Source organism: Vigna unguiculata, chromosome 7, assembly GCF_004118075.2.
Source record: "Vigna unguiculata cultivar IT97K-499-35 chromosome 7, ASM411807v1, whole genome shotgun sequence".
NCBI lineage: Eukaryota > Viridiplantae > Streptophyta > Magnoliopsida > Fabales > Fabaceae > Vigna > Vigna unguiculata.
In genome coordinates this window covers 23,802,227-23,829,011 of record NC_040285.1, presented here as the reverse complement: position 1 = coordinate 23,829,011, position 26,785 = coordinate 23,802,227, and the positions used below count along the sequence as shown (strand labels likewise).

General features: G+C 31.0%; 4 protein-coding genes and 2 non-coding genes across 7 annotated transcripts; 3 read left to right on the top strand and 3 right to left on the bottom strand.

The window, feature by feature from the left end:
* Positions 1–428: 428 nt before the first annotated feature.
* LOC114192426 (S-adenosylmethionine synthase 1-like) lies at positions 429–3,851 on the bottom strand. The gene is made up of 2 exons (XM_028082143.1): positions 3,663–3,851; positions 429–1,825 (listed from the first exon to the last, which is right to left on the bottom strand). The coding sequence occupies exon 2, from the start codon at positions 1,814–1,816 to the stop codon at positions 632–634; it is 1,185 nt and encodes a 394-aa protein (XP_027937944.1). The 5' UTR covers positions 1,817–1,825; positions 3,663–3,851; the 3' UTR covers positions 429–631.
* A 1,311-nt stretch (positions 3,852–5,162) lies between these two features.
* TRNAF-GAA lies at positions 5,163–5,235 on the top strand. Its single transcript has one exon. It is a non-coding gene; the product is annotated as a tRNA-Phe (tRNA).
* A 7,611-nt stretch (positions 5,236–12,846) lies between these two features.
* Positions 12,847–12,919, bottom strand: TRNAF-GAA. The gene has a single exon. It is a non-coding gene; the product is annotated as a tRNA-Phe (tRNA).
* A 66-nt stretch (positions 12,920–12,985) lies between these two features.
* LOC114190496 (autophagy-related protein 8i-like) lies at positions 12,986–14,344 on the top strand. The gene is made up of 5 exons (XM_028079404.1): positions 12,986–13,146; positions 13,269–13,324; positions 13,582–13,634; positions 13,805–13,923; positions 14,022–14,344. Exons 1-5 carry the CDS (start codon positions 13,107–13,109, stop codon positions 14,120–14,122), a joined length of 369 nt encoding a protein of 122 aa, XP_027935205.1. The 5' UTR covers positions 12,986–13,106; the 3' UTR covers positions 14,123–14,344.
* Positions 14,345–18,191: 3,847 nt separating this feature from the next.
* Positions 18,192–19,496, top strand: LOC114190791 (peroxidase 5-like). The gene is made up of 2 exons (XM_028079828.1): positions 18,192–18,453; positions 18,548–19,496. The coding sequence occupies exons 1-2, from the start codon at positions 18,235–18,237 to the stop codon at positions 19,301–19,303; spliced, it is 975 nt and encodes a 324-aa protein (XP_027935629.1). The 5' UTR covers positions 18,192–18,234; the 3' UTR covers positions 19,304–19,496.
* A 2,790-nt stretch (positions 19,497–22,286) lies between these two features.
* LOC114190411 lies at positions 22,287–26,615 on the bottom strand. 2 transcript variants are annotated; one of them, XM_028079281.1, is made up of 8 exons: positions 26,247–26,615; positions 24,073–24,106; positions 23,750–23,986; positions 23,326–23,415; positions 23,073–23,138; positions 22,893–22,984; positions 22,751–22,798; positions 22,287–22,638 (listed from the first exon to the last, which is right to left on the bottom strand). In XM_028079281.1, the coding sequence occupies exons 1-8, from the start codon at positions 26,549–26,551 to the stop codon at positions 22,524–22,526; spliced, it is 987 nt and encodes a 328-aa protein (XP_027935082.1). In that variant the 5' UTR covers positions 26,552–26,615; the 3' UTR covers positions 22,287–22,523. The 2 variants fall into 2 exon arrangements, with proteins under 2 accessions (XP_027935082.1, XP_027935083.1); XM_028079282.1 differs by lacking the exon at positions 26,247–26,615 and adding an exon at positions 24,306–24,871.
* Positions 26,616–26,785: the final 170 nt, after the last annotated feature.

Below are 26,785 nucleotides of genomic sequence, written 5' to 3'. Positions count from 1 at the left end.
TCATTGTTCCTTTTTCATCTTCAAATTTTTTGTTGATCCTGCATTATCTTCTTCCTTTCACTTTCACTTTCCCTTTCCCTTTTCTTCTTTATACCTCCATTTATAGCATGATGTAATAATTAATGATGGTGATCGTACTGATTATGTGTAATGTTGTGAATATTCTATAGAAATTGTAAATATTTTGCTTGCAAATAATATGGAAATAAAATTTATTCAAAAGATGCAGGTTGAAAAGGTAGATGAAATTGAAAATTAGTGTTATAAACTTCCCTTTTATTTAGTATTTGCATTATTTTCAATTTAGGTTAATTGTGACAGTGTAATCAAATACCAAGTACCACTTATTTTTGTTTTATTCTTTCCTTGATGATAGGTGCATACAATACTCGATCTTCAAATTTTTTTCATTACCTAATAATAATTTATAATCTCACTTAAATTTATAATTATTTAAATAAATACAGAAGTAAACATAAAACAATTGTTGGATATAAAAATTGTGTACCAAAACACTTTATTTTAATGGGTAAAAATTGACCCCCTCCAGAGCAAACAGCCAAACAAGGGGGTACACATACAGTGAATTTCGATCCAAATTCTACTGCATGGATAATCATCCAACAAAAGCTTAATTTTGAGGCCTCTCCCACTTGAGTGGCTTGACAACTTCCCAGGTGAAGTCAGGGTCCTCCCTTCCAAAGTGTCCATATGCAGCTGTCTTGAGGAACCTGTGGCCACCCCTCTTGAGATCCAAGTTAATGGTGATCATTCCAGGCCTGAAGTCAAAATTCTCCTTCACAAGTTCAAGAATCTCCTTGTCGGGAATCTTTCCAGTTCCATAACTGTCAATAAAAACTGACAATGGGTCTGGAACACCAATCGCATAGGAGACTTGAACAATACACCTGCGTGCAAGTCCACTTGCTACAATACTCTTTGCTGCTTGTCTTGCAACATACGCACCACTTCTATCAACCTTAGTAGGGTCCTTTCCAGAGAAGGCACCGCCTCCATGTGCACCCCACCCACCATAAGTATCAATGATAATCTTTCTCCCAGTAAGACCAGCATCACCATGAGGACCACCAATCACAAATCTACCAGAAGGGTTAAGGTGGAAGATGGTCTTCCCATCCAAGTACTTCTCAGGAATCACTGGCTCGATAACATGCTCCTTAAGATCCGCAGCAATTTGTTCATTAGTCACACTCTCGTCATGCTGGGTGGAAATCAGAACAGTGTGGACACGAACTGGAACCATCGCACCATTCTCATTGTAGTACTCTACTGTCACTTGTGTCTTACCATCTGGTCTCAACCAACCACAGGTTCCATTCTTCCTAACCTCGGTAAGGCGTGCTCCTAGTTTGGTTGCAAGGACATGGCTCAGTGGCATGTATTCCGGGGTTTCATCAGTGGCATAACCAAACATATGACCCTGGTCACCAGCACCAACTTCTTCTGGCCGCTTGGTGAAGTGGCCATGCACACCCTGAGCAATATCAGGACTCTGCTGCTCAATGTTCACCAACACCTTGCATTTGTCAGCATCAAGACCAACATCATCGGAGACAAATCCAATGTTGCGGCAAGTTTTGCGAACAATCTTTTCATAGTCTATGTTGGCTTTGGTTGTAATCTCTCCGAAGACCATGACCATATTTGTCTTGGTGCATGTCTCGCAGGCAACCTTGCTGTCAGGATCCTGTTCTAGGCAGGCATCAAGCACTGCGTCGGAGATCTGGTCGCACAGCTTGTCAGGGTGGCCCTCATTGACGGATTCAGAGGTGAATAGAAATGTCTCTGTTGCCATTTTCTCAAGCTGCACAAAATAGAAAACAAAACAAAATCTTTAGTCTAACATGGCCCAAAAGCTTGAAAAACAAAAGATCCAGCGAAGAACATTGAAGGAAAATCCTTAAATTTGAGACTGAAAACTTTATCTTTGCTTTCTGAAAGTTTCGCTAGGAAAACAAAATCAGTCAAGAGATTAACAAAGTACTTGATCAATTTCTTAGGCTTCTGACAAAGTAGTATAGAATAAAGAACATACCACGAAACATAAAAATAAAATTACATGTCTCACGTAAATTGTATTTTTCTTAAAATAAAACACGACGAGATTGAGATAAAAAATTTGACGAACCGATATTTCTTTTAAGTGCATAATGATAAGGTGGTTCTCTTTTCTTTCTGCATTAGACAAATTTATATATAGTTTCTTGGACGTTGTTTGCGCTGTTTTTTAATCAGAATTAAAATTTTCAAATGATCTGATTAATAAAAACTCTTACAAAAACCTTTTAGATTGTCGAAGTTAAACTCTGATTGCATTTACGTTTTACATTTTTTGTATATCTAGCAGAATTTTATGCAAAACGGACAAAAATACATCCTTCTTCCCGTTTTTTTTCAAAACAATTCATGTTTTAAATAATTTATTTTTCTCAGTTACATAACTATTTAAAATATCTTTCTATTAATTTAGATTACTAATTTTTATATTTATTAAAGAGTGAAATACATATAACATACTAGAATTAATTAAATCACTTTAAAATAAGATCTATTCGCTCCAAATTAATACGGATATCAGGGTAGCAAATAACAATAAGTTGTGACAAATACTAAACTTTTTAATAATTCACATTTGTTATTATTAAAATTAGTTGAATCTACTACTCCTACGTAAGACAAGCTAGAAAATAAGGTTTTTAATCCAAACTTTCATCCATAAAACATTTCTTAATCCATAAACAATGATCTTAAAGTACAAAACCACAATGAAAAGAAACATTATCAAACTTTGTACTATGAAAATATGTCACTAGCTAAAGATGAATAAAGGATTGCATTTCAAGTATTTATTTTAATCCAAAATGACGTTAAATTCTAATAAAAAAAAATATTATCTAAGATCAAAGCATTCTTGTCACTTATCCAATTATAATATTAAAGACGTAAATGGATAAATTTACAATACTTTTATGTCTTAAAACATTTTCTTTCTCTCCATCTATTTGGAGTATGTTTTCATTTGCCAATCCACTAATGTGTTTGGTTAAAAAAACAGTCTAACATTACAAAACCCAAGATAATGTGTGTGACCATACACAAACCTGACTTACCACGAATTTAATCCGGGCGAGTCGAATTCTTGGTAAGTCATGTTAAAAATTCACTCGTATTGATATTTGTAAAAATATTTCAATCTAAACCGACTCAAACCTATGATGGACCAAATTGGTCTACTGATTCTGACCCACCTCGACGGCTGCAATTAGTACGAGAACAAACAATGTTCGACTTAGAAAAGAAAAAAACTTAAACAAACAACAGTTTATGAATCAATATTTTAACATTCAAACTCAACAAATATTTAAGATTCCAAGAACAGTGAACAACGCAGACCGAACAGTGACACAAAGTTAACGAACGCAGAGCAATTCGAAAAAGAAATAAAGAAAAATAAACGAAATATTGAGATCTGTAACTGACGGTCTACTAACCATTCCTGAACATTATCGACACGGTAGAATAGCAGCACTAAACAGACATAATCGAAGCAAAATCACAAAACACAAATGACGGAAAGTAAAACAAGGAACCTAAATACGATGTAACAAAAAGACAGAGAGAGAAACAGAGAACATGCGTACCTGTGGTGAGAGAATAGTTTGGAACACAGCAGAGCAAAGCTCGAAGAATTGCAGGTTACGGGTGAGAATCACACAGCCTCACGTCGAAACACTTTATTAATAGAAGCCAAGTAATGTCGCGCGTGAGCGGCTAGATTTCACGGCCAAATGAATGGACGCGATTTGTCACGGTTGGTGGAGAGAGAGAAAAAGGATTGCGTAGACACACATAATTCCTTAAGCATAAATTCGCGGTGACGTGTTACCGGATGATCCCGGTCGCGCTCTTACCAACTTCAATTTTGAAAATGTTGTTGAATTTAAGAAAAAATGTTATTAAAAAAAATAATCGTGTTAAAAACTAAAGCTACTTAGTTTTTGTTTTAAATATTTAATAATGTATCTGTTAAATTCCTCAATTAAAAATCTTTAACCATTTTTGGTGCATTCTAAGATCTTTTGGTCCAAGCCATTTTTTTTTTGTCGACGTTATTATATAAAAGACAATGTTATTCATAAATTGTGATCATTATTGGTTAATTAATATTTTTAGGATAAGTACGAGTTTCTTGTAGAACTCCAAGTATTATATTAAAGTATTCTAGCAAGCAAACAAACAAAAAAAAACACTTCAAACAACAATCACTTACCTTAAACATTTTGCGGTGAATAAGATGAAGTTTTTGTTGTTTGGCAATATCCACCTCTAGATTACTATGAGTGTAGTGACACTCCTCACTTCTCCCAACAAACAAAAGACTAGATTTAGAATGAATAAGGGATGAGAATAATAATTTCTATGTTGCAAAGTGTTCCAATTGTGGAGGCTGATGAATCTTGGATAGAGAGGTCCCAAACCCGTATATAATATACAAGACCAACATAATCAATAGAAGATGAGATATATTTCCTACATTTGAAGTAAATGCTATATAACCAATAAAAGAGACAAAAAAAAAATAAATAAATGCATATCAAGAGTTGCTGCAGAGACCCTTACTAAACCTGTATAAACCATAACAGACATTCTTATAACCAATCTTATATCAAATAAATTGTAAAATATAGATTTTTCACATAACGTTGGAAAAGTTAGAGGCTAAAACGAAATTGTAAAATTCGGCAGGCCTTATTCTGATGGGATAAGAGTATTTGGTGTGTTTTATTTGTAAGCCTTAGTTCTTTAGCTTTCTCTTAGAACGTAATGTGTGTATTAATTAAACATCAGATAAATTTAATATGTAACCCCCAACATATTTTTATTCTCATCGAACGAGGATAGCTCAGTTGGGAGAGCGTCAGACTGAAAATCTAAAGGTCACGTATTTGATCCACGTTCATTGCATGTTTTTGCATACATCATCTAGCATAATGTTTTTACTTTCTAATCAACATTCTATTATTGTTATTATTTGTAAGTATGAGTTTTTTCTCTCTGTCTGTTGGAACTTTAATTTTGCGTTAAATTAATATTATGTAAAGTTTCTATAAATAGATCTATTATTCTAGCTTTAATATCAAGCGGGGATAGCTCAGTTGGGAGAGCGTCAGACTGAAGATCTGAAGGTCACGTGTTCGATCCACGTTCACCGCACTTGTTTTACTATTATGCCATGTTATGTTTTTCTGACCGTAAGATCAATGTAATGTACACACGTTCACCCTATTTTTTTCACAAAATAAATTTGAATAATCTATAGTCAGTTCAACTTACTTACACTATCAATCTTAATTATGTTTCATTATTTAAAGCAGCCTGTGTATAATAATTACTTTAAAAATCATAAAGGATCTAAACTTCAAATTAGACATAATAAAACATATTATCTTTCAACAATAATAAAATAACATTATAATGTATTCAATATTAATTATACTTTACTGTTATAAACTTTAATAAATAAATAAACACAACACAATACTAATAAACAATGTGAACAATTCTAATCAAGTATATGAGTAATACAAGAGTTTGAAATTATTTTTAGAATTTTTTTTATGTAAAATTATTTATTAAATTGTCTTAATTTATTTTAGTTAATACTTTTTTTCAATAGATAATAAGACTAATTCTTTAAATTTTTCTTGAGACATGGTTGACACTGAAATTGTAAATTATTCTATAAGTTATATATGTATTTGGAAAAAAATATATATTTTTTATATAATTAAGAATGTGAATTGATTTATTATTTTCCAAACCTATAATTTTTCTTAAGATATTTAATTATGAAAATAAATCAAATTCATCATTGTCCAACAAAATTGTTATGTTTTAAAGATTTTTCAAAATTTAAATTTCTTTATAAAATGTACAATGTAATGTCTTTAATTGTTAACACTCCATAAAAAACAAAAAAATATCTTCATATATATTTTAAATTGTTCAAATCTACTCTTAAGGTATGATAATTTCTTTATCTACAATATACAAAAAATAATCAATTATAAACGATTCTTGATGAGATTTTACAATTTCATTCTCAATGTTTTCATCAAATTATTTCTTTTTGCTTCTAATATGTTTTTGCACAAAAACTCATGTTCTTCTCAACTCGATAGTAATTTTTTTTTCTTAAACTTGAATTATATCTTCTATACAAAACCCCTCAACTTTGAGTTATACTCCAATTAATATATTATCCACCAAAAGACTAACCCCTTGTCCAATTAACAATTTTGTAGAAAATTTTTAATTCATCGTCCAAATATATGCAAAAAAACTCTTGATACTTGTAAGTCGAAAAGTACCAAAAAATGAGACTAGGCAAAAGAAGCACATTTCTAATTTTAGTATAAATCCAAAACAGAATAAAAACTAGAGCAACACAAATAAAAAGAAAAAACATACTAACCATAAATGAGGATGAAAAATTGGTACACACGGGCAATATGAAATTCAAGGAATGTAATTTGTCAAGACCCTAATAAATGACTCTTTTAAGAGAAAAAAATAGAGATGCAAGAGAAGTCACAAAGATATAAAAAGATAAAAGAAGAAAATAAAATTATAAGAGAATAAAAATAACTAATCATTCTCTTTTTCGTAAACAAAATTATAATTACTAAATAAAGGTTTTAACTCATTAATTCATTTTTAATACCAATAAAAATTAACATACACTAAACAAAGTTGGATTATTACTTGGAAGAAGATAATTTGCCAATTACACAAGAATTTGATATCCTATCATGATGGAAAACAAATGGGTTAAAGTTTTCAACCCTTCAAGCAATTGCAAATGATGTTTTAACTATTCCAACAACAACTGTAGCTTTTGAATATGCTTTTAATACTGGTGGTCAGATATTATCTTCTCATCATAGTCGACTTCATCATATTACTACAGATGCTTTGATGTGTACAAGAAGTTGGATATGGAACTCAAACCATCTAGGTAAGTTACTCAAATTTATTAATATTTGTTGTTAGTATTTTTTATGAATTTTCATTTAATATTCTACATTTGATGTTACACAATTAAAAGAAAAATATGTTCTCATGAGTGAAAATAAATCCGATGAAGAATGTAATTATATTCTAGTAATTAAAATTTTCAATTTTAATTATTATGTCATATCTAATTTTTCATTTTTCTTCTATGTGTAGGTGGATCAAATGCAAATGAAACCACTCATCGTTTATAAAATTAATAAATATTTTGGTTATTATAAAATTTTAGTAATGTGTAATTGTTTAGTTTTCATATAATTATTTGAATATTCTCTAGTTGCTATTTGATACTTTAATTTGAGATTTATACTACTACAATATTTTTTTTTAATACTTGACATCATGAAAAGAAAAGAAAAAGTATGTTATTTTAATATTAAATATTTTGATAGTATCATTATTTTAGAGATGTCAAAATGGGCTTCAACCCATGAGTCAACACAACTCACTACGGGTTTGAGCCAAGTTGGATTGAGAAAAATTCATTTTTTTCAAAAGTGGGTTGAATTCAACCCGCCTCACTTAACCCACGGGTTAAACGAGTTCGAGTTAGGTTGAGGGTGGGTTGACCCACTTAACCCACCAATATTTTTAATTTTTTTAATAATTTTATTTACTACTACTAATTATATATGTTCACAAATTCATATTTTTAAATGTTAGAATGTTGCTCAATAATATTTGAATAGTTTGAATGTTTAATTAATTTGATTGCCAAGTTATATAAGTTGATACTTTAATCTTTAACTATAATCTTTATAGTAAATTACTCAAGCAACCATCTTATAAATATTTTTTTCTAAATAAGCATGATAAAAATGTGTAATTTTTTATCTATATTTTGTTGAATAGCATGACAGAAAATGTGTAATATTAGTCATGTTTTCTTAGACTATATAGACACTTTCTTGGAAAAAATTAATCATATATTGGTGGTGTGCATGATGAAAACATTGGTTCTTGATTTTACTATGGTTGTCATCTCATGGGTTGCTTAAAAAATTATTTAAATATTTGAATACTTAAAAATAAATACATAAATAATTTTTTTATGTGGGTTGGTGAGCCAACCCACTTAACCCACCAACCCGTGGTGGGTTGAACCGGGTTGCAAAATTTCTAGCTCACCATAAAGTGAGCCGGGTTGGGTTCACTCATTTTCAACTCGGCTCGTGGTGAGCCAACCCGTGTGAGCTGGGTTGACTCACTTTGACATGTCTACATTATTCGTTACCCAAAAGGATGGAAGGTTGAAGATGATGGATAATGTGGCAACATGTTAGTGAACAGTGCACCACGTCACAGGAACAGTCCACCGTGTACATTGTTCTGTTAACGATTTTGACGACATTAAGGAAAAGAACTTGATTGAATGTGTTAAAGCAGATCTGTCTAATAGCTTAACCTAGAAAGTGATCTGAACTGATTAATGAGTCTTTAACTTGGTTAAGTTGAATCTTGAAAGTATCTTTAAGTCTTATAACCCAATTAACCAATTTCGCAGTTCTGTGTTAATGGACTGTTTAAAGCAATCAAGAAAGATTGTAAGAGAAAAGAGAAACCAATACACAACAATTTATACTGGTTCGATTTAAGATGAATCTACGTCCAGTCTTCTCCTAAGTAAACCCACTTAGGAGGATTCCACTAACTCAATAAAGATCCAAGAATTACAAGAGCACCTATATTATTCAAGAACCTAAAGACTAAGGAGCTTGATCTACCAATCAAGAACTCCCCCTAGGAGCAATGCATCCACACAATTGCACCTAGGCCTTCACTACACACAATGAATAACTGTAATCAGAAATACAATAAAAAAGAATCAAGAAACGAATACACCTATTGTTGTGCAGATTTGTCAATTTGCTCCTAGATTCAAGCTAGACCCATCAAGGTTGAATCAACCATCAATCTTCTTGAATCTTCACTTGAATGATCTTCAAGAATACTTAAGAACTTTGTGAATCTTAGAGGACAGTTTCTCAGAATGTTTCTCAAGGATTTTGTAATTTTTTCCACACTTAAAACTGATTTCAGAAACTACTTTTATACAAAGTTCTTTGCTGTCATTAATGGATTAGGAATTTATCTAATAGATTATCGTGAGTGTGTTTCAACTGCCTTAGTGCAGTACGCTCAGTTAATCTATTAGTTGAATAGCCAATCGATTTGTGAATGCACAAGCAAGAGTTTGATGGTTAAATCAACTTAATGAAAGCTTGTTTTTCACTCTAACACCCTAATGCACAACCTAACAGAAACATGACTAATTCTAATCTGGTAGACATCATCAAAACCATCTTCATATAGGTTGAAGTAGCTTCCCCTTTCAACAAAATGAAATTTACAAAATTTAGGACCACATTGAAAACAAATCTAAAACCAGGACCAAATTGAAAAAAAAATGACCAAAACTAGAACCAAATGACTATTTAAGCCCAAAAGAAAAACAAGCGTAACATAATAGTATATTTTTGAAAATATTAAAGTTAATAAAATAAAATAATTAAAAATAAACCCTTTTTAACGATATAATGCTTTTTAAACTTCTGAAAATATACGAAAATTAATAAATGAAAACATTTCGTTATGTAGTGTGAAAAGTAAAATTTCAAAAATAAATTCAACTTTAGATCAACCAAGACTAAAATGATATTAAAATACAAATTATTCAGGATAAAAACTAAATCTCTTGATGAAAGCCAAAGTATCATAATAATTAATTTGAATAATAATAATAATAATAATAATAATAATAATAATAATAATAATAATAATAATAATAGAATGTTGATTAGTATTTGTAATTTATAATAATGTAAAAACATTACTCAACGTGGATCGAAAATTATTTAGAAAATAAAAAAAAACAATTATCTCAATTAAGGTTACATTGGCAAAACATAAAATTCAGTGAACGTGGATCAAATACATGACCTTTAAATCTTCATATAATTAAAATTTGGGTTAAACCAACTTTTGCCAAGTTTATATGATGTTTTAAGCACATTTTATGATAGTAGTTGAATTGTTTACATCGTTTGACACATTTTCGCTTTAATATTAACTCAAATATTATCATGCGTTTAAAATGTCAAATAAATTTAACAAAATTGGGTAAGAAGAACTAAATCCACGTATTTCTAAAGATGAATGACTAAATTGGTATAAAGTTTCGAAGAGAGACTAATTCCAAAATTCACTTAAACTCGAGGGACAAAAACATATTTAACCTTTAAAATTTTAATAACTTTTGCAATATCACAATATTTAAAAAGTTATATTCATACTTAGATGATTGTATTTTTTAATATAAAAAAATTATATAATATGTTATATTTAGTCTTTGATATTATTAAATTGTGATATTGTATTTTTCTAATATTTTATATATTATTTAAATTATTTATATATTTATGTATTAGATGAAATTGTTACTTTATTTTCAAAAAAATTATATTTAAATTTAAAATTAGATTTAGAAAAAAAACTATTTTTTATTAAAAAATATGAATCTAGAAATTCAAATTAGTTTTTTTATGAAATAATGGATTTCGATTTAAACCTTTATTAAAATATTTGAAATTTGATTTAAAACTACAAATATTTGGTTTTGAATTTAAAAACTTGAGTGGAAATTGTAAACTATTTTTTCTACGTGTAAAACTTATATTTATCTCATATTTTGTTTTAGCTTGAAGTTGGTTTATGGAATTTATATGGATATTTATATGATTTTAGTTTTTATTTAATGTTAAAAATTTATATAGTATATTATTTTTAATTATTAATATTATTATAATTTTATTATTTGATATATTATTTAACTTTTTTTTATATATTTGTGTAGTAGATGAATTTAAAACTTTTGTAATTAAAACTTTTGTATAGTTATTTAAATATTAATTAATATATTATTTATATTTACTACTAGAAATTTCCATATTACATGGAATTTTTCTTGTAAATTTGTTAAAAACATGTGCAAGAAAAGACTTTTTTCTACCATTTTTTTCTAAGAATTTTAATTGGCAAGTAATTCTTTTGTGGGTAATCATTTCCAACAAAATTATAAAATTTTCAAGTATTTTCTACAAAATTTGTTGCGAAAAGTGTTTTATACAAAATATTTTGTAAGAAAATTATTAGCAATTTCTTGCAAATCTTTTTTCACAACAAATTTGTAGATATTTTCTATAAAAAATTTTAAAACAAAATTGATAGGAAATATGAGTTTTGTTGGTGGTGAAAGGAAGTTGGACAGGGGAGAAGTTGTTTACTTTCATTTGTGAAATTAAGGATCTTAATTGTTTTGATTTATGTTCTATTTGGTGTGGTAGATGTTGATCTCCACACGCAACTATGGAAACTATGCGCGGGGCCTTTGGTGGATGAATATTCAGCATTAGTTATTAAGTTCAACTAATCAGTGGGCAAAAGTTTTACTTTTATCGATCTGCTCCAATTTTGCTCTGGTTGGGCTAAGAATCCAATCCTCTTCAACCTGTTTTCCATTAAAAATCCATTTCCTTAAATTTGTTTTTCAGTTAATCCATATTTTAATCAATTTTCTAGATTTGGATTTTTATCTTGATCTAAATATTTAGATATGGATTTGACCTTGATCCAAATATTTAAATTCGTATTTTAAAAATATCTAAACTAGTTTAAAATAAAAAGAAAGATCAAATCTAAAATTTTATATATATTTTTGGATTTTGATTAAATTTAGATTGGATCTTTAAAAATGATTTTTCTTTTATATAATGTTCTAGAACATAGCTGCTTGGTCATGCTGCCTTATAATCTAGTTATAAAGCTATTAACCAATAATCCGAAGATTTTACATTGTTCAATTAAATATCATGAGTGTGATTCAATGCGAAGTACATATTGGTGACCGCTAATAAACCAAACAAGGGATTAACAAGAAATGTAATGCATAGTAACTCTTTTTATAGAGCACGATAAATTTACCTAGGATAACCGTAATGCATAGTAACTCTTTCCTGCACTTCATGTACTCTGCTGTCAATATCTTGTTTGTGGTTATAACCATATATATATATATATATATATATATATATATATATATATAATACTTATATAATTGAATATGATAATTAGTTTTAATTTAAAATTTTTGTAATTAAAATATATATTATATGAATTTGTTTTTGATATTATATTTATATTTAGATGATTGTATTTTTTTTAATGTAAAAAATTATATAATATGTTATATTTAGTCTTTGATATTATTATATTGTGATATTGTATTTTTCTAATATTTTATATATTATTTAAATTTTTTATATATTTATGTATTAGATGAAATTGTTACTTTATTTTCAAAAAAATTATATTTAACTTTAAAATTAGATTTAGAAAAAAAAACTATTTTTTATTAAGAAAATATGAATCTAGAAATTCAAATTAGTTGTTTTATAAAATAATGGATTTCGATTTAAACCTTTATTAAAATATTTGAAATTTGATTTAAAACTACAAATATTTGGTTTTGAATTTAAAAACTTGAGAAGTTGTTTACTTTCATTTGTGAAAGTGAGGATCTTAATTGTTTTGATTTATATTCTATTTGGTGTGGTAGATGTTGATCTGTATATGGAAGCTATGCGCGGGCCTTTCTGTTTTGGCTCATTAAGAATCCATTTCTCTTCAACCTGTTCTCCATTAAAAATCCATTTCCTTAAATCTGGTTTTTAGTTGCCCTTCAAAATCATAAAATGCGGTGAACGTGGATCGAACACGTGACCTTCAGATCTTCAGTCTGACGCTCTCCCAACTGAGCTATCCCCGCTTGATTGGTCACATTTAAATGTTAATGATATTTAACATATATATTATATTACGTGTAATCCGCATCTCTATCTGAAACGTGAACGTTTTGTCCTTGGTGATACGTGTTTAGAATTATTGAAAGAAAGGGTTCACACCGTTCTCTCTCGTTCTGTCTCCAGTTGCTTCAGCACCACAACAACCTAACAATGGGAGGAAGTTCAAGTTTCAGGGATGAGTATACCTTCGGTGCGTTCAATTCTCCAAACTCCTCTTATCTGTGTTACGATTCAATCAAATCTGTTATTGTTACTATTACTATTGTCAAGCGTTGACTTATTGAAAACCAATTTTATTTCATTTGTGCGCAGAACAAAGGCTTGAACAATCGCGAGAAATCGTGGCCAAATACCCCGATCGAGTCCCCGTAAGCCCCTTCTCCGTTCTAATCACACTTCTCTTTAGAATTCGCAAATAATTTTTTATGATTCGATATTTGTTTTCGCAATATTTAATCTCCGTTTGTGGATGGATCCTTATTACTCCGTTCATCATTGCACTCTGCTGTTTGTAACGAACGATTCACTCGCCAAATATTTATATAAGCAGACGATAACAGTGAACATGTCTTCCGTTGCCCTAAATTGCTTATTTTATTGATCGATTGTTCTTTTTCTTCTGCAGGTGATTGTAGAAAGATATGCTAAATGCGATCTGCCTGAGTTGGAGAAGAAAAAGTAAGATCAGTGGCCAGCATGATTGAAATCATCATATGAGATAACAACTGCAGCCATATATAAATTGAATTAGGAACATATGTGCTTACATTTATAAACAAATTATAAAATATAAGTAATACCTATACGTGAATTGAAATCATGATCATGGTTTTTAATGTTTCTGATAGATTCCTCGTACCTCGAGACTTGTCTGTTGGGCATTTCATTCATATTTTGAGTTCCAGACTTAGTCTGCCCCCTGGGAAAGCGCTGTTTGTTTTTGTGAAGAATACCTTGCCTCAAACTGGTAAGCTTGCCCTGTGAGCTCAATGGTTTCTTTCTTCTTATTCAACTTTACTGTTGTTGCTGGGGCTCTTAAATTTCTTGTGTTTGTGGTTTTTGCAGCTAGTGTGATGGACTCTGTCTTCAAATCATTCAAGGATGAAGATGGATATCTTTACATGTATTATAGCACCGAAAAAACCTTTGGCTCGTACATAATGTAAACTATTGTACCCTGTATACTACTATGTCCAACCATGAATTTGTTATGTAACTACGATCAAGAAAACCTTGTACAAATTTGTTACATGGCATGGAACTTATCACTCATTGTTCTGTTCTGGTTAACCTTCCCAATACAATAAGTAATGTATGATTTATTGTTGGGTTTCTTTCAAGGAGACGCACGAGTTATGAATAAAACCTTCAACTCAACCTTACCTTAAGATGATAGTTTTGTGGATATCTTGCTCTTCTTGCATATTTTTATTTAATATGGGGAAATTTGGAAAATATAAGTCAAAAGCATACCCATGTATGAAACCATCACATCATCATCTTCAATCTAAAAATATTCGGACAATAATTTTGAGTTTTTTTTTTCTTTATATGTTCTTCTTTCATATATTATTCAGAATCCAAGCCCACTTATCTTCGGCATTTTTAAATAATTATATTGCCGAAACATTTTTAAATAATTAATATCACATGTCACAAGATAATTGATCTAATAGACTCAGGAGGAAGATGAAAGAGACAGAACCTAATCTAAACACCTGCTATGATAGGAAATAAATCAAAGTGTGTTACTCAATTTTTGCTTGCCTTTATTCGTGTGGTAATAATCAGACCCTTGATGGAACCTCCAACTGCTTTTCTTGAAAGCCTATTGTTCCATGCAGTTGATGTACAATGATGAAGAATGTTTCTGGCATCTACAGATTTACATCTTAAGTAGACAATCACAAATCGGTGCTAGTAAGATTTGGAACAGTAGCTAAGTAGTAATATGTATTGAAAAATGTTGTTTTGATGCGGGCTAGCAAAGGAAGATTCTCCCAAAGGTTAACTACCATAAAACCGAAGGCGCCAAAATTTCTGGGCAACAAGCAAACAAGCTTAACCTTGTGTTTGGATGAAATATTTCAACAATACTAAGAAATTGAAATGCATTGTATTTGAATTGCTTACAATTAAATTCCCTTCATTTTCTAAATAACTTATTTGGATAAAGAAATTAAAATACCTTAAATTTCAATTTCTTGTTTGGATAAAATATTTGAATTTCTTGTGAGATAAAATTTTATTTTAAAAATATTTATTTTAAGCTTAATTATGTTTTGAGTTCATGATAATTTTAGAAACGGGCTTGACGACCCAAATGGATCGATCCGACCTGACGACTCAGCCGGGCCAAGAAACCCAAACAGGCTAGGTTGGGTTGGCTCGACGATCCAGACAAGCCTGATCAGCCTAACGGCCCATACAGGCCGGTCATGCCCATCAAGGTCATTGATCCGGCTTGGCCACACTAGGTTGTCGGGCCTATCCGACCCATATGGGTTGTCGAGCCCGTTTGTGTCATCTGGCACACCCGACAAGTCTGTGTCGTTGGCTAGCCCAACCTAGCAAGGTCGTCGGGCTAGTCGGTATCGCCCGGGTCGTTGGACCGGTCGGCCCGTTTAGGTCGTCGGGTCGATCGAGCCCGACTAGGTCATCGAGTCGGTTAGACTTGTCGGGTCAACAGGTCAATCAGGCCGTTGGGCCTGCCTGATACGTTTGGGTCGTCAGCCCACCCAACACCTCTAGGTCATTTGGCTTGCCAAATTCGTGTGGGTCATTGGACTCGCCCGTCCTGCTTGGGCCATTAGACCCGCTGACCCGTCTTGGTTGTCAGGTTGGTTCTTCCTATCTCTGTCTTCGAGTCCACCCAACTTGTTTGGGTCGTTAGTCCCGTTTGGGTCATCGGGCCCGCTCGACCCATTTATGTCATAAAGCTAGCTCGGTTTGTTTAGGTAATTAGGTCAAGCAGACACATCTTGGTCGTCGGGCCCGCCCCGACGGTGTGGGTTGTCAGGCTTGACCGACCTGTTTGAGTTGTCAAGCCCGCCCGACCTGTCTGGGTTGTCGGGCCTGCTCGACCTGTATGTGTCGTTAGGTCGGTTTGATCCGTCTGGATCGTCTGGCCAACCCAGCCTGTTATGGTTGTTGAGTTTGTCGGGTCCGTTTGGGGTTGAATCCAGAGTGAGGTTGAGTGAAAAGAATTTCAAATTCCACAATTTTTTAGGGTATTTGAATTTTTAATTTAACTAATTGAAATACTTCAAAAAAATGTATACATTTTAAATGTTTTTTAATTTTTCTATCCAAACAAAACATTTCATTACAAAAAATTTTAAATTCTTCAAATAAATAAATTATCATCTTGAATTGACTCGTCCAATATACGTTACGATTTCAAAAACATAACGACAAAATCATTCTTGAGAAGTTTACTAAATCCTGATAACCCGAATTCAAATACTGGAAAATTACCGGATGACTACATATCTAAAAATCTAGATTTGTGTGAAATTTTATGTGCAAACAGTAGTGATAGTATCAAATGTTGGATGGCTGCAGACAGAAAATTTGGAAAAAGTTATCGGAGGTTTCATTTTATTAAGTCTAAAATTTCATGTTTGTATATCCCGAAAGATATAATGGAGTCAGCTTTAAAAAAAACATTACAGGTATAATAAATTAAGAATTTTCCTAGTTATTATGTCATAGACAATATATATATATATATATATATATACTAGCGTAACACAGGCGCTATCGCGCCTGTGTGTATATATTTTTTAAATATACGTGATATTATATTAGTAGGTGATAATATGATAATGTTATTAAGTTAATATATATATATATATATATTAGAATTATATTTATTAAAAATAAAGTGAAATATATCAGAACAGATAAAAGAATAACCATTAATAAATAAAGAAGAAGTAGAGACATCTGATTTTATAAAATTTTTGTAAAAGTAACGGTCAATTTTAAAAAATTTAAAAAATTGTTATATTTAAAGGGTAAAATCGGTATTTTAAAAAGTGGACACAAAAAGGGGAATCCCCTTTATATATTGTTATAGATATATATATATATATATATATATATATATATATATATATATATATATATATATATATATATATATATATATATAACATTCTTCTTTAATACTTAGTAACCATGTTAATACTAGATTATCTATAATCTACAAAGAAAAATATGTTAAATCTAATCTTTATATGTTAATTCTTATATAATATGCATATCATTTACTTGACTTTTTTAAATAATTGAAACTTAATTTAAATTTTAAATTTATTTTATTGAAGACATAAATTTAATCAAGTATTTAATTAGTCAAATTTGAATAATTTATAAACAGTTCAAGTTATTTATTATTTTTAACTAGTTTACTATGAAAAATATTTCGTAGGGATAAGATATTAAAATAAAAATCTTAAATTAATAAGCTAAGATATCTTAGTCAAATATTAAAAATGAAGATAATTAACTTTCAAGGAAGTAACTATTAAAAGATTATTTCGGTGATGATAATGGCTAAATTATTAATTTAAGAACAACATACACCATACATCTGAAGGAAACAACCCAATTGAATCATCAATCCCTTTCCCAAGTTGACTAATTCAATTACATATATCAAATTCAAATTTCAACACAGATGAGTTATAAAATTCAAGCCAAGTACAAACACACTCCAGTGCCTACTTTTGGATAAAGTGATTAATATTAAGGAAGACCTTGATTTTTATATTTATTTAATATTTTTTTCTTGTTGATTAAATGCTTATACTTTGTCTTGACAGCAGACAAAGCATGTTGTGATTAGATTTTTCAAAAGAAATCGTCTTTGCCCTTACCAGGTCTTCCATGTATTAATAGCAAACGCTCTTACTTAATCAAACTATTTGAAATGTCATATTCAGTTATTACAGCCATCAAAGAATAGACAAATTCTCCGGCAGGTCAGGTGGCTGATGCAGTAAGTAGTCATCGTATTCTCCAAAATTTAATATCAAATATGGTATGAACACAAGTATATGGTGATGAGCCACATGGCGAATATTTCAAAGTCCGATTGCTTGAAGCAGCATCTATCACTGCAGGCTACAGCCAAAGACACGTTTTGGTTAAAAAAGTAAGACCCACTCTCACCTTTCACAACATTTCTCAACCTATAAATACAATTCTCTCTTCCCTCTTCTCTCAAACACCACTAACATACATATATTCATATTTGTTCTCTCAAATACCAATGGCTCGATTTGTACACGTGCATGTAATGCTCTCAATCTTCTTTCTAATTCTCTCCATTTTTCAATCTGCCTCCGCATCTTTGAAGGTGGATTTCTACAAAACCACATGTCCTTCTGCGGAGGCAATAGTGAGAAGCGCTGTGGACAAAGCCGTTTCTCTGAACCCAGGCATCGCTGCTGGTTTGATCAGAATGCATTTTCATGATTGTTTTGTGAGGGTAAGCACTTGGTCTTCTTCATCACTACCCAGTTAATGAGTTGAATAGTGAAATCAAATATCTAAATGAATTGTTATACGTTATACACATGCAGGGATGCGATGGTTCTGTGCTGTTGGAATCCACGCCGGGGAAGGCATCAGAGAGAGACCACCCTGCCAACAACCCAAGTCTACGAGGCTTCCATGTCATCGACGAAGCCAAGGCCCAATTAGAGGCAGAGTGTCCACACACCGTCTCCTGTGCAGACATTCTGGCTTTTGCTGCTCGAGACAGCGCCAACAAAGTTGGAGGCATAAACTATGCAGTGCCAGCTGGACGCAGAGATGGTCGTATCTCTATCAGAGACGAAGCGTCACAACTGCCCCTTCCAACCCTCAACGCAGACCAACTCATTGCTAACTTCCGACAAAAAGGGTTGTCTGCAGATGAAATGGTGACACTGTCTGGAGCCCATTCTATTGGTGTCTCACACTGTTCCTCCTTCTCCCACCGCTTGCACTCTTTCAATGCCACCTTTCCTCAAGATCCCTCCATGGATTCCAGATATGCTACGTCCTTGAAACCCAAATGTCCACCAGGGAGCGATAACACAGTGCCTCTGGACGCATCCACTCCTAACCGTTTGGACAACAGATACTACACAGAGCTCAAGAACCACCGTGGTTTGCTCACCTCGGATCAGACTTTGCTCGGCAGCCCCTCAACCAGGCCGATGGTACTCACCAATGCTAAACATTCCTCTGTCTGGGCTCGCAAGTTTGCTAAGGCAATGGTCCATATGGGTTCCATTGATGTCCTCACCGGCTCACAGGGCGAGATCAGGACCCGTTGTACCCTCGTTAATTGACTCTGCACATCCTTACGTCCTTCATTCTCCTAATTTCAACTCAATGGTTCATACCTCCCTCCGAATATCTGTTTCTCCTTTCTTTCCGTTCTTTTCTTTCATCTCATTGCCATTGCTTCATTCTTTCAATTCTTTTTCCATGTCTTAACTAACTCACCTTTTGTTTGTAATCTTCCCCCAATTCAATTCAATTCAGTTCTATCTTTGTAACCCATTCATATGAAAATGTTGTTTTCTGTTTTGCTCTTAATTCTAATATTGTTATATTGATTTTAGGACAATAATATTTTAAATATAAAAATTTTGACAACTTTCTTTTACAACATGAGATGACATCTTTTAAGTGGTTTTGAACTATTGAAAATAAAAAAATACAAAGATGTAAAACCACTTAAATAATTACACCTACACTTATAAGAGAAAGTTGTCAAAATTTAGTAGTCAAAAAATCATTTTCCTTATTTTTATTATACAATTTTGAACGAGAAACATTAAAGCAACATTTTTTATTTCTTCTCTTACATAAATTGAAAATAAAAAGGTTTAAAGTATGTTTTGTCATACACGGTTAAAAATAAAATGAATAGATCTTTAGTTGTTTTATCTCCACATCATTGCCATTTGTCAAAATTGTATAATAAAAATAAGGAAAATGATTTTTTGAATACTAAATTTTGACAACTTTCTCTTAATACATCAGGTGTCATCTTCTAAGTGGTTTTGAAATATTGAAATTGAAAAAATGAAAAAAATAGAAAACCACTTAAAAGATGCAACCTAAGATTGTAAGAGAAAATTGTCAAAATTTAATAGTCAAAAAATCATTTTCCTTCTCGATAAAAGGGGTACTTCTCAACAATAGTTGTACATCGCAACAAAGACTAGTACTTCTCAATAAAATTAGTACTTCTCAACAAAATTGATATTTTTCTAGTTTATAAGTTCAATTAACATTTCTTTTAAACCTTCTTGCTTTGCTCAAATACATTATTATGTTAGATGAAATCATTGTTTTGGACTACACTTGTACCTTTAAAATATAATTTTAAGTATTTATTCCAAAAGTTCAATGAGAAGAAATGATTTTATTTTGGGTTAAATATGTTTTTTGTTCTTTAGCTTTCATTTAAAATTATAATTAGTCCCTATTTGAAATTTTGACCCAATTTAATTCTTCAACTTTATAAATTCGTGGATTTAGTCCTTTTAACTAAATTTTGTTAGATTTATTTAACGTTTAACACGTTTTTCATTATAACATTTGAGTTTTTTACATCACATTAATAAATGTGTTGGTGTAAACAACTCAAATGATATCATAAAAATGTTTAAAATGTCAAATAAATTTAACAAAATGTTATTAAAAGAATTACATTCATGCATTTTAAAGTTGAAGAACTAAATTGGATCAAACTTTCAAAGATGGACTAATTTCAATTTTTACTCAGAGTTAAGAGACCAAAAACATATTTAATTTTTTTATTTTTTAAAACAATAACATTTTTTTTCAGAAGATTAATAAGTTAGTTATAAACAATAAATATTTTCCAAAAATAATCAATCTAGACAAGCTCTTCGGTGTTTGGTTGGTTTCCTTTTTATATAATTATTAGGTTAAATCATTTCAGAGGTCCCCATTTTTGTAGCGAATCTCAGGTAGATCCCCCTATTTTTATTTGACTCAATTGAGTTCCTATTTTGGAAGATTCGTTGCAATCAGTTCTTTTCAGTTAGTTGTACAGTAACAGTGTTAATTATGTACCACGTGTCAGCACATGATTTTTTTATTTATTTTTTTAATATTTATTTTTTTATAATTTTTTAAAAAAAAATTAAAATTGCCACATGTCAATCTGACATTGTGCCACATGGCAAAGACAATGTGAGTGGTAGTGGTAGTGCCACGTGTCACTATTGGATGTGAAAAATCTCAATGTAGTCCTTGTATTTGTTATTTTGTCTCAATTTGGTCCCAATTTTTTTAAAACTGAATCAATTTCATCACTTTATCAAAATTAATTTTTATATAAATTTTACAATGGTATTTTTATTATAGTTGATATTTTTAACAAAATTAAGTTTATTTAAATGTATATTTTGCACTGATATTTATTTAAATTTTGTTTTAAATATTTATATATCTATAATTTATAGATAAATGTTAGAGTTGCTTTAAAAATAAAAACTTTATAAATTCAAATATAAATTTTTTAAAAAAATTTACAACAATTCTAACATTTGTCTATAAATTATTGATATATAAATATTTGAAACAATATTTAAATAAAGTTCAATGTAACATATACATTTAAATAAACTTAATTTTGTCAAAAATTATCAATTATAATAAAAATATCATTGTAAAATTTATATAAAAATTAAATTTGATACATGGATGAAATTAATTCAATTTTTAAAAAATTGGGACCAAATTAAGACAAAATAACAAATACAGGGACTACACTGAGACTTTTCACATCCAATAGTGACATGTGGCACTGTTACTGCCACATCACACTATCTCTGTCGACACAATGTCAGATTGACACATGGTAATTTTAATTTTCTTTTAAAAGAATTATAAAAAAATTAAAAATTAAAAATTAAAAATTAAAAAAATTTAAAAAAATCACGTGCTGACACGTGGCAGATAATTAACACCGTTACTGTACAACTAACAGAAAGGAACTGATTGCAACGAATTCTTCAAAATAAGGATTCAATTGAGTCAAATAAAAATGGAAGGACCTACTTGAGATTTCGCTACAAAAATAAGAACCTCTGAAATGATTTAATCTAATTATTACAAGGTGATGTTATTCAGCTTCGGGACTATATTGTCGTGTAGGAACATGCTGTTGGTGATAAAGCTGTAATTTATATTATGTATTTATTCTTGTAAGTACTACTAGCTAAAAAGTTGTTGAGCTGGTATTGATAAGTAGTCAAAAATTTCAGATAATTTGATTGAGAAGAAAAATTATGAAAATGACCTCTTTTTTCATTCTTAAACTACACACGAATTGATATGAAATTTCCTAGAGTATACAAATCATTTAAGAAAAAAAAAAATCTGTAGTACTAATCCAATTTGAAGCATTTGCAAGAATAACGCTTGAAGGGAAAAATCCTGTGTAAAGTGTAAACCCAATTTTTGTTTATCGAGACATGTTAACAAGCCCCTCCTAGTTTTCAGCAATTATATATGACAACCAAAGTACTATATCCTGAAAAATGCGCGAGGGAAGAATCTGAGAAGAATCATATATTTTGCTTTGACTATCAGTGAATACAAGCCATAGCAGGGTATGTGAACTACCGCCAAGCACAAATACCTGTATAGTAGATAAATATGTAAAAATAAGATTTTTTTTTATTTTTATTTGATTTAGTATAGAAAGCATAAGTTGAAGAAGACAGAAGATTTGAAGTGATATAGTATTTTACCAAATGGGAGCCCATGGGGTATCAAGCTCAAGAAATGGGTATGGCCACCTGTTAGAAGAAGAATAAGAAATCCTATGGGTGATGATGAGAGAAATCTTTTAGCTCATAATGCAATTAGTATGAAAATACATTTACATCTTACCACGTAAAACCACAGGCGTGGATGATCCATTGGAAAATTATGTACCCACAGCTCCAGAGCACAAAATATGCGACTCTAAACCAAGGAAAGGGCTGAAAAAGAAGAACATGGCAAATTCAAACTATGTGCTTCAAATGGGAAGGCTTAACCACAAGTACCTCACCGTTCAGTGTTACTTACAAGATTATTCAATGCTGTATCCAAAAGAAGGAAAATTGCATTCAGGCTATGCATGGCACCCATTAACTGCAAGTAAAGACCAGCCATTAGAGAAAAATCATCATACAACTTGTGAACCAGCCAGCAAAAAGGGATTTAAAAACAAGGTTTAAGTATGGCAAATCTACTACTTGTATGCAGTGAAAGCACAAGAATAGGAATGAGAAAGCATGCGCAATAAAAGTAGCTTATAGAGAGAGCACATTACTCTCACCATGTTTAGCTTGAAATGAGAAATTGATAAGAATGGGACAATAACACACCAAAATACAATATCTGTTAGGATGACAGCTCCTGCACTTGTCTGTGAAATGCAGAATATCAGTTCAACGCATTAGTTGTGACATTTAAAAAAATGAAAAATGAAAGAAAAGTAGAAGTATATCCTTCAAGATCTTGTGAATTGTGTGGCATTGGCATATCATAAACTTTGGTAATGTCTATTTCAATGCTTACAATTTTACTTGAAGGAGAAGCTGTAGTAGTTTACATATAAGGACCCAAAAATAGGATATGCATAAACTTGTCAGATTTCAATGTTGATATCATTACCAGTTAACCTCGTCTAAAACCACACATCGGCAAGTAACAATTGTCACAATAGAGGAAAATTGGAATCTAATTTAGGTTTGACTAACCTGATAGGTGATCTGCATAACGTATCCCCAGAATCCTACTCTTTGTTTAAACTCCTCTTCAACATATTGGCTCTGCAACATGATGGAATCCTTCATTTCTTTCTCTTTGTAGGCAATAGGGTTTGTAGGAATACTCTCTTCCAAGTCCCTTTTCAGAAACAAGTCCATTTCCTCATTTTCAAGCGGAGGTTTGTTTATGTACTGCCAACATCCATGTGCAGATATTATTGTCCCCAACTGCATAAACCAAAATACAAACGCAAATTAGATGATTCCCTAGAACATGTGATTCAAAATTTTTGAGATGGTAGTGCTTTACTTACAGCAAAGTATACCGTAACTAATGTGAAAGTCCACCTGAAATTAGAAGAAGCAAAAAGATAAAATCAAATCAAATTGTCCACACGGTCAATGAACAAGAAAAGAATCACACGAATCCCTTTTACAGATAATTTGATTATTGCACAGTCATAAGAAAATTTGCCAGGTTACTGAGTTCCGTTTGATAATCCCAGTGGCCATAAAAATAGAAAGAAAGGATAATCAATGGTCTTACTGAGTATAAAAATAGAAAGAAAAGGGTCCATCCAAGGCAATGATATCAAAATGAATTCGAGCCAAGCAAAGGAATGCGAAAGCTCTGTAGAAGAGAAGCCACAGAGGAGTGAGATTTCTCCAACAGGGAATCCACAAGTGATTGTGGTAAAAGGGCTGTGCTTTGACCTTTACAATGTGCAGTGAAGATGTTATGACAGAGACAATGAGGATCAGAGCACAAACAGGAACTTGCCATCGGAGCCAGTACCGGTAGCCCTCACTGTCTCCACCCCCTGACATTGATGATATAAACGATGGAATTTTTTGGGGTTTTGGTGTGATTTTCAGAATCTAACAATTAAAGCTTCCATAGAGCGAATGTAATTCCCGAATTCTGAAGGACTTTCTAAATACGCTATAAGACAGTTGAAGGGGCTATCGGTTGTTGGAGGTGGAATTGTGAAGGAGAAGACGAAATGTTTGAGTTTGAAGAAACGTTGGATCAGAGGTGAAGGGGAGAGGCAGCTGAAACACAGAGCTGAAAGTCACAGAAAACCGTTGACCAGACATAACTGTTTCCTATGATATCCTTGTTTTATCATAACGCGGTTTTTAAAGGATAAACACCATTACTTTTAGGATTAAGTATAATGAATGAATTTTTATTTTTATTTCGTAAAACAATAAACTCACATTTTTTTGGCATAATAAATTTAGTTATTAAATGCACTGAACATCAAGTTATGGTACTTTATTTGTACTAAAATAATGCCAATAAAAAAAAAAATTTGTACTAAAATAATAGGAATAGAAACATTTGTTTAAGTCTACATTTTGATATTGAGAATTTAATGCAGACTTGATTGAAATGCAGATTTATGAAATGTTGAGAGTCATATTACAACATGGAATATCAAGAGTCATGTAATTACAATTGAAATATTAATATTATAAGTGTTTAAAATTTTTAGAATTTGTGAAAATATAAAAAATATAAGATATATGATAGATATAAGAGATATATTACAAAAGAATAAACCTGTTATTTTATTTTATTCATATATATATATATATATATATATATATATATATATATATATATAACATTAAATGACTTCACCTAATTTTTTTTGAAATAAAATCACAAAAATTATTGATTCGAAATTTTTTTCTTTTTAAATGTAGATTTAGGCGAAATACATATTTAAATGAGTATGGATATTTACCGTACATTATTTCTAAATATGTTTTTTTCTTCTTAATTCTAAAATTAGTATTAGAAAATAATGTAGTAATTATGTGTCAACGAAAGTCATAGGAAATAGTAGAGACGATTGGGAATTTATATTATGTTCGGTAATTTTTATTTCTATAGATAAATTTAATATGTGTTAATTATTTTAAGATCAATAATATTTTTTTAAAATATTTATAAATTAGTTTAATATGTTATCATTTTATATCAAATTACAAATAGAAATATGAAAAATGATTTTTAGAATTAAACTTTATTAATTTTTTTTAACATTTTAACTAGTAAGAAATGGACTTACATATAGTAATTTATTTTCACCATGTTTTTAAAATTTTAAGGAGAGCTATAGAAAGTATACACAAGGTTAGTTTTGATTAAAATATGTCTCATAATATCTATGTTTGTGTGTTGTGAGAATATAAGTTAAAAATAGTACTGAATGAACTCATTGATGATTAAGATGAAGTTACTTTCCCTCTAATATATATTCTTACTTATTCTTTTGAAAATTACAATGGGATTTTAATAGACTTACTAATTATTTAATCAAAGTTTTTGTCAAATCCCTATTATATACCACTAATAAACTATGTATGAATTGAATAAAAAATATCAAGTAACCATTACAGAAACCAAAAAAATTGTGTATGAAGATTAAAAAAAAAAAAGGATTTTTGAGAATAAGAATGAAAGAGAAGAGTGTACTCTGTGTAGTAAACAAAGATGCTAACATCGTATTCACGAACATCCAACGTTTGGAAGACGGCAAGGGTGAGAAAGGAAAGAAAACGCATGAGGAAGAGCCACACAGGGTGCATTCCCGGCCAACAACTCCTCCATAACTTGGTGCTGCTCACGCCACCCACCAGAAGGGTCTCATCTAATGACCCCAGTTCGGTTTTGGAGGCCCCTTCGTGCATCCAAAGCAGCCTTAAGGAACCTACGAAGGTCACACCAATAATGCCATAACACACCAGATCGTACCACGCTAATTCTGATGCCAATGCCATGCTGTTGATCCTTCAACCTTAGACAATGGCTTGCTGCATAATTTCCTGATAAAGTAAGAGACACTGTGGATGTTGCTTTGGTAGAGGTTTGGGCATTCTACAGTTATATAGTACTTGCCATTGGCAACTGGTAGTTTTGACTTTTGAGTTTGACCGTCTGGTTTGGGATCGTTCAGAAGGAATGTGCTTAAGCCAGAGAATTAGGAAGTGGTGGGGACGCAAGAGTTCACACCT

Bases quoted from the DNA above. Each gene is read 5' to 3' on its own strand.
- LOC114190496 (XM_028079404.1), top strand. From the start codon at position 13,107: ATGGGAGGAAGTTCAAGTTTCAGGGATGAGTATACCTTCG. The intron at 13,147-13,268 runs GTGCGTTCAATT...ATTTGTGCGCAG, and splicing joins CAGGGATGAGTATACCTTCG to AACAAAGGCTTGAACAATCG. The intron at 13,635-13,804 runs GTAAGATCAGTG...TGTTTCTGATAG, and splicing joins CCTGAGTTGGAGAAGAAAAA to ATTCCTCGTACCTCGAGACT.
- LOC114192426 (XM_028082143.1), bottom strand. From the start codon at position 1,816: ATGGCAACAGAGACATTTCTATTCACCTCTGAATCCGTCAATGAGGGC.
- LOC114190791 (XM_028079828.1), top strand. From the start codon at position 18,235: ATGGCTCGATTTGTACACGTGCATGTAATGCTCTCAATCTTCTTTCTA. The intron at 18,454-18,547 runs GTAAGCACTTGG...ATACACATGCAG, and splicing joins TTCATGATTGTTTTGTGAGG to GGATGCGATGGTTCTGTGCT.
- LOC114190411 (XM_028079281.1), bottom strand. From the start codon at position 26,551: ATGGCATTGGCATCAGAATTAGCGTGGTACGATCTGGTGTGTTATGGC. The intron at 23,987-24,072 runs GTAAGTAAAGCA...TGGTTTATGCAG, and splicing joins TAGTTACGGTATACTTTGCT to TTGGGGACAATAATATCTGC. The intron at 23,139-23,325 runs GTGAGAGTAATG...CTTTACTTGCAG, and splicing joins CTCATTTCAAGCTAAACATG to TTAATGGGTGCCATGCATAG.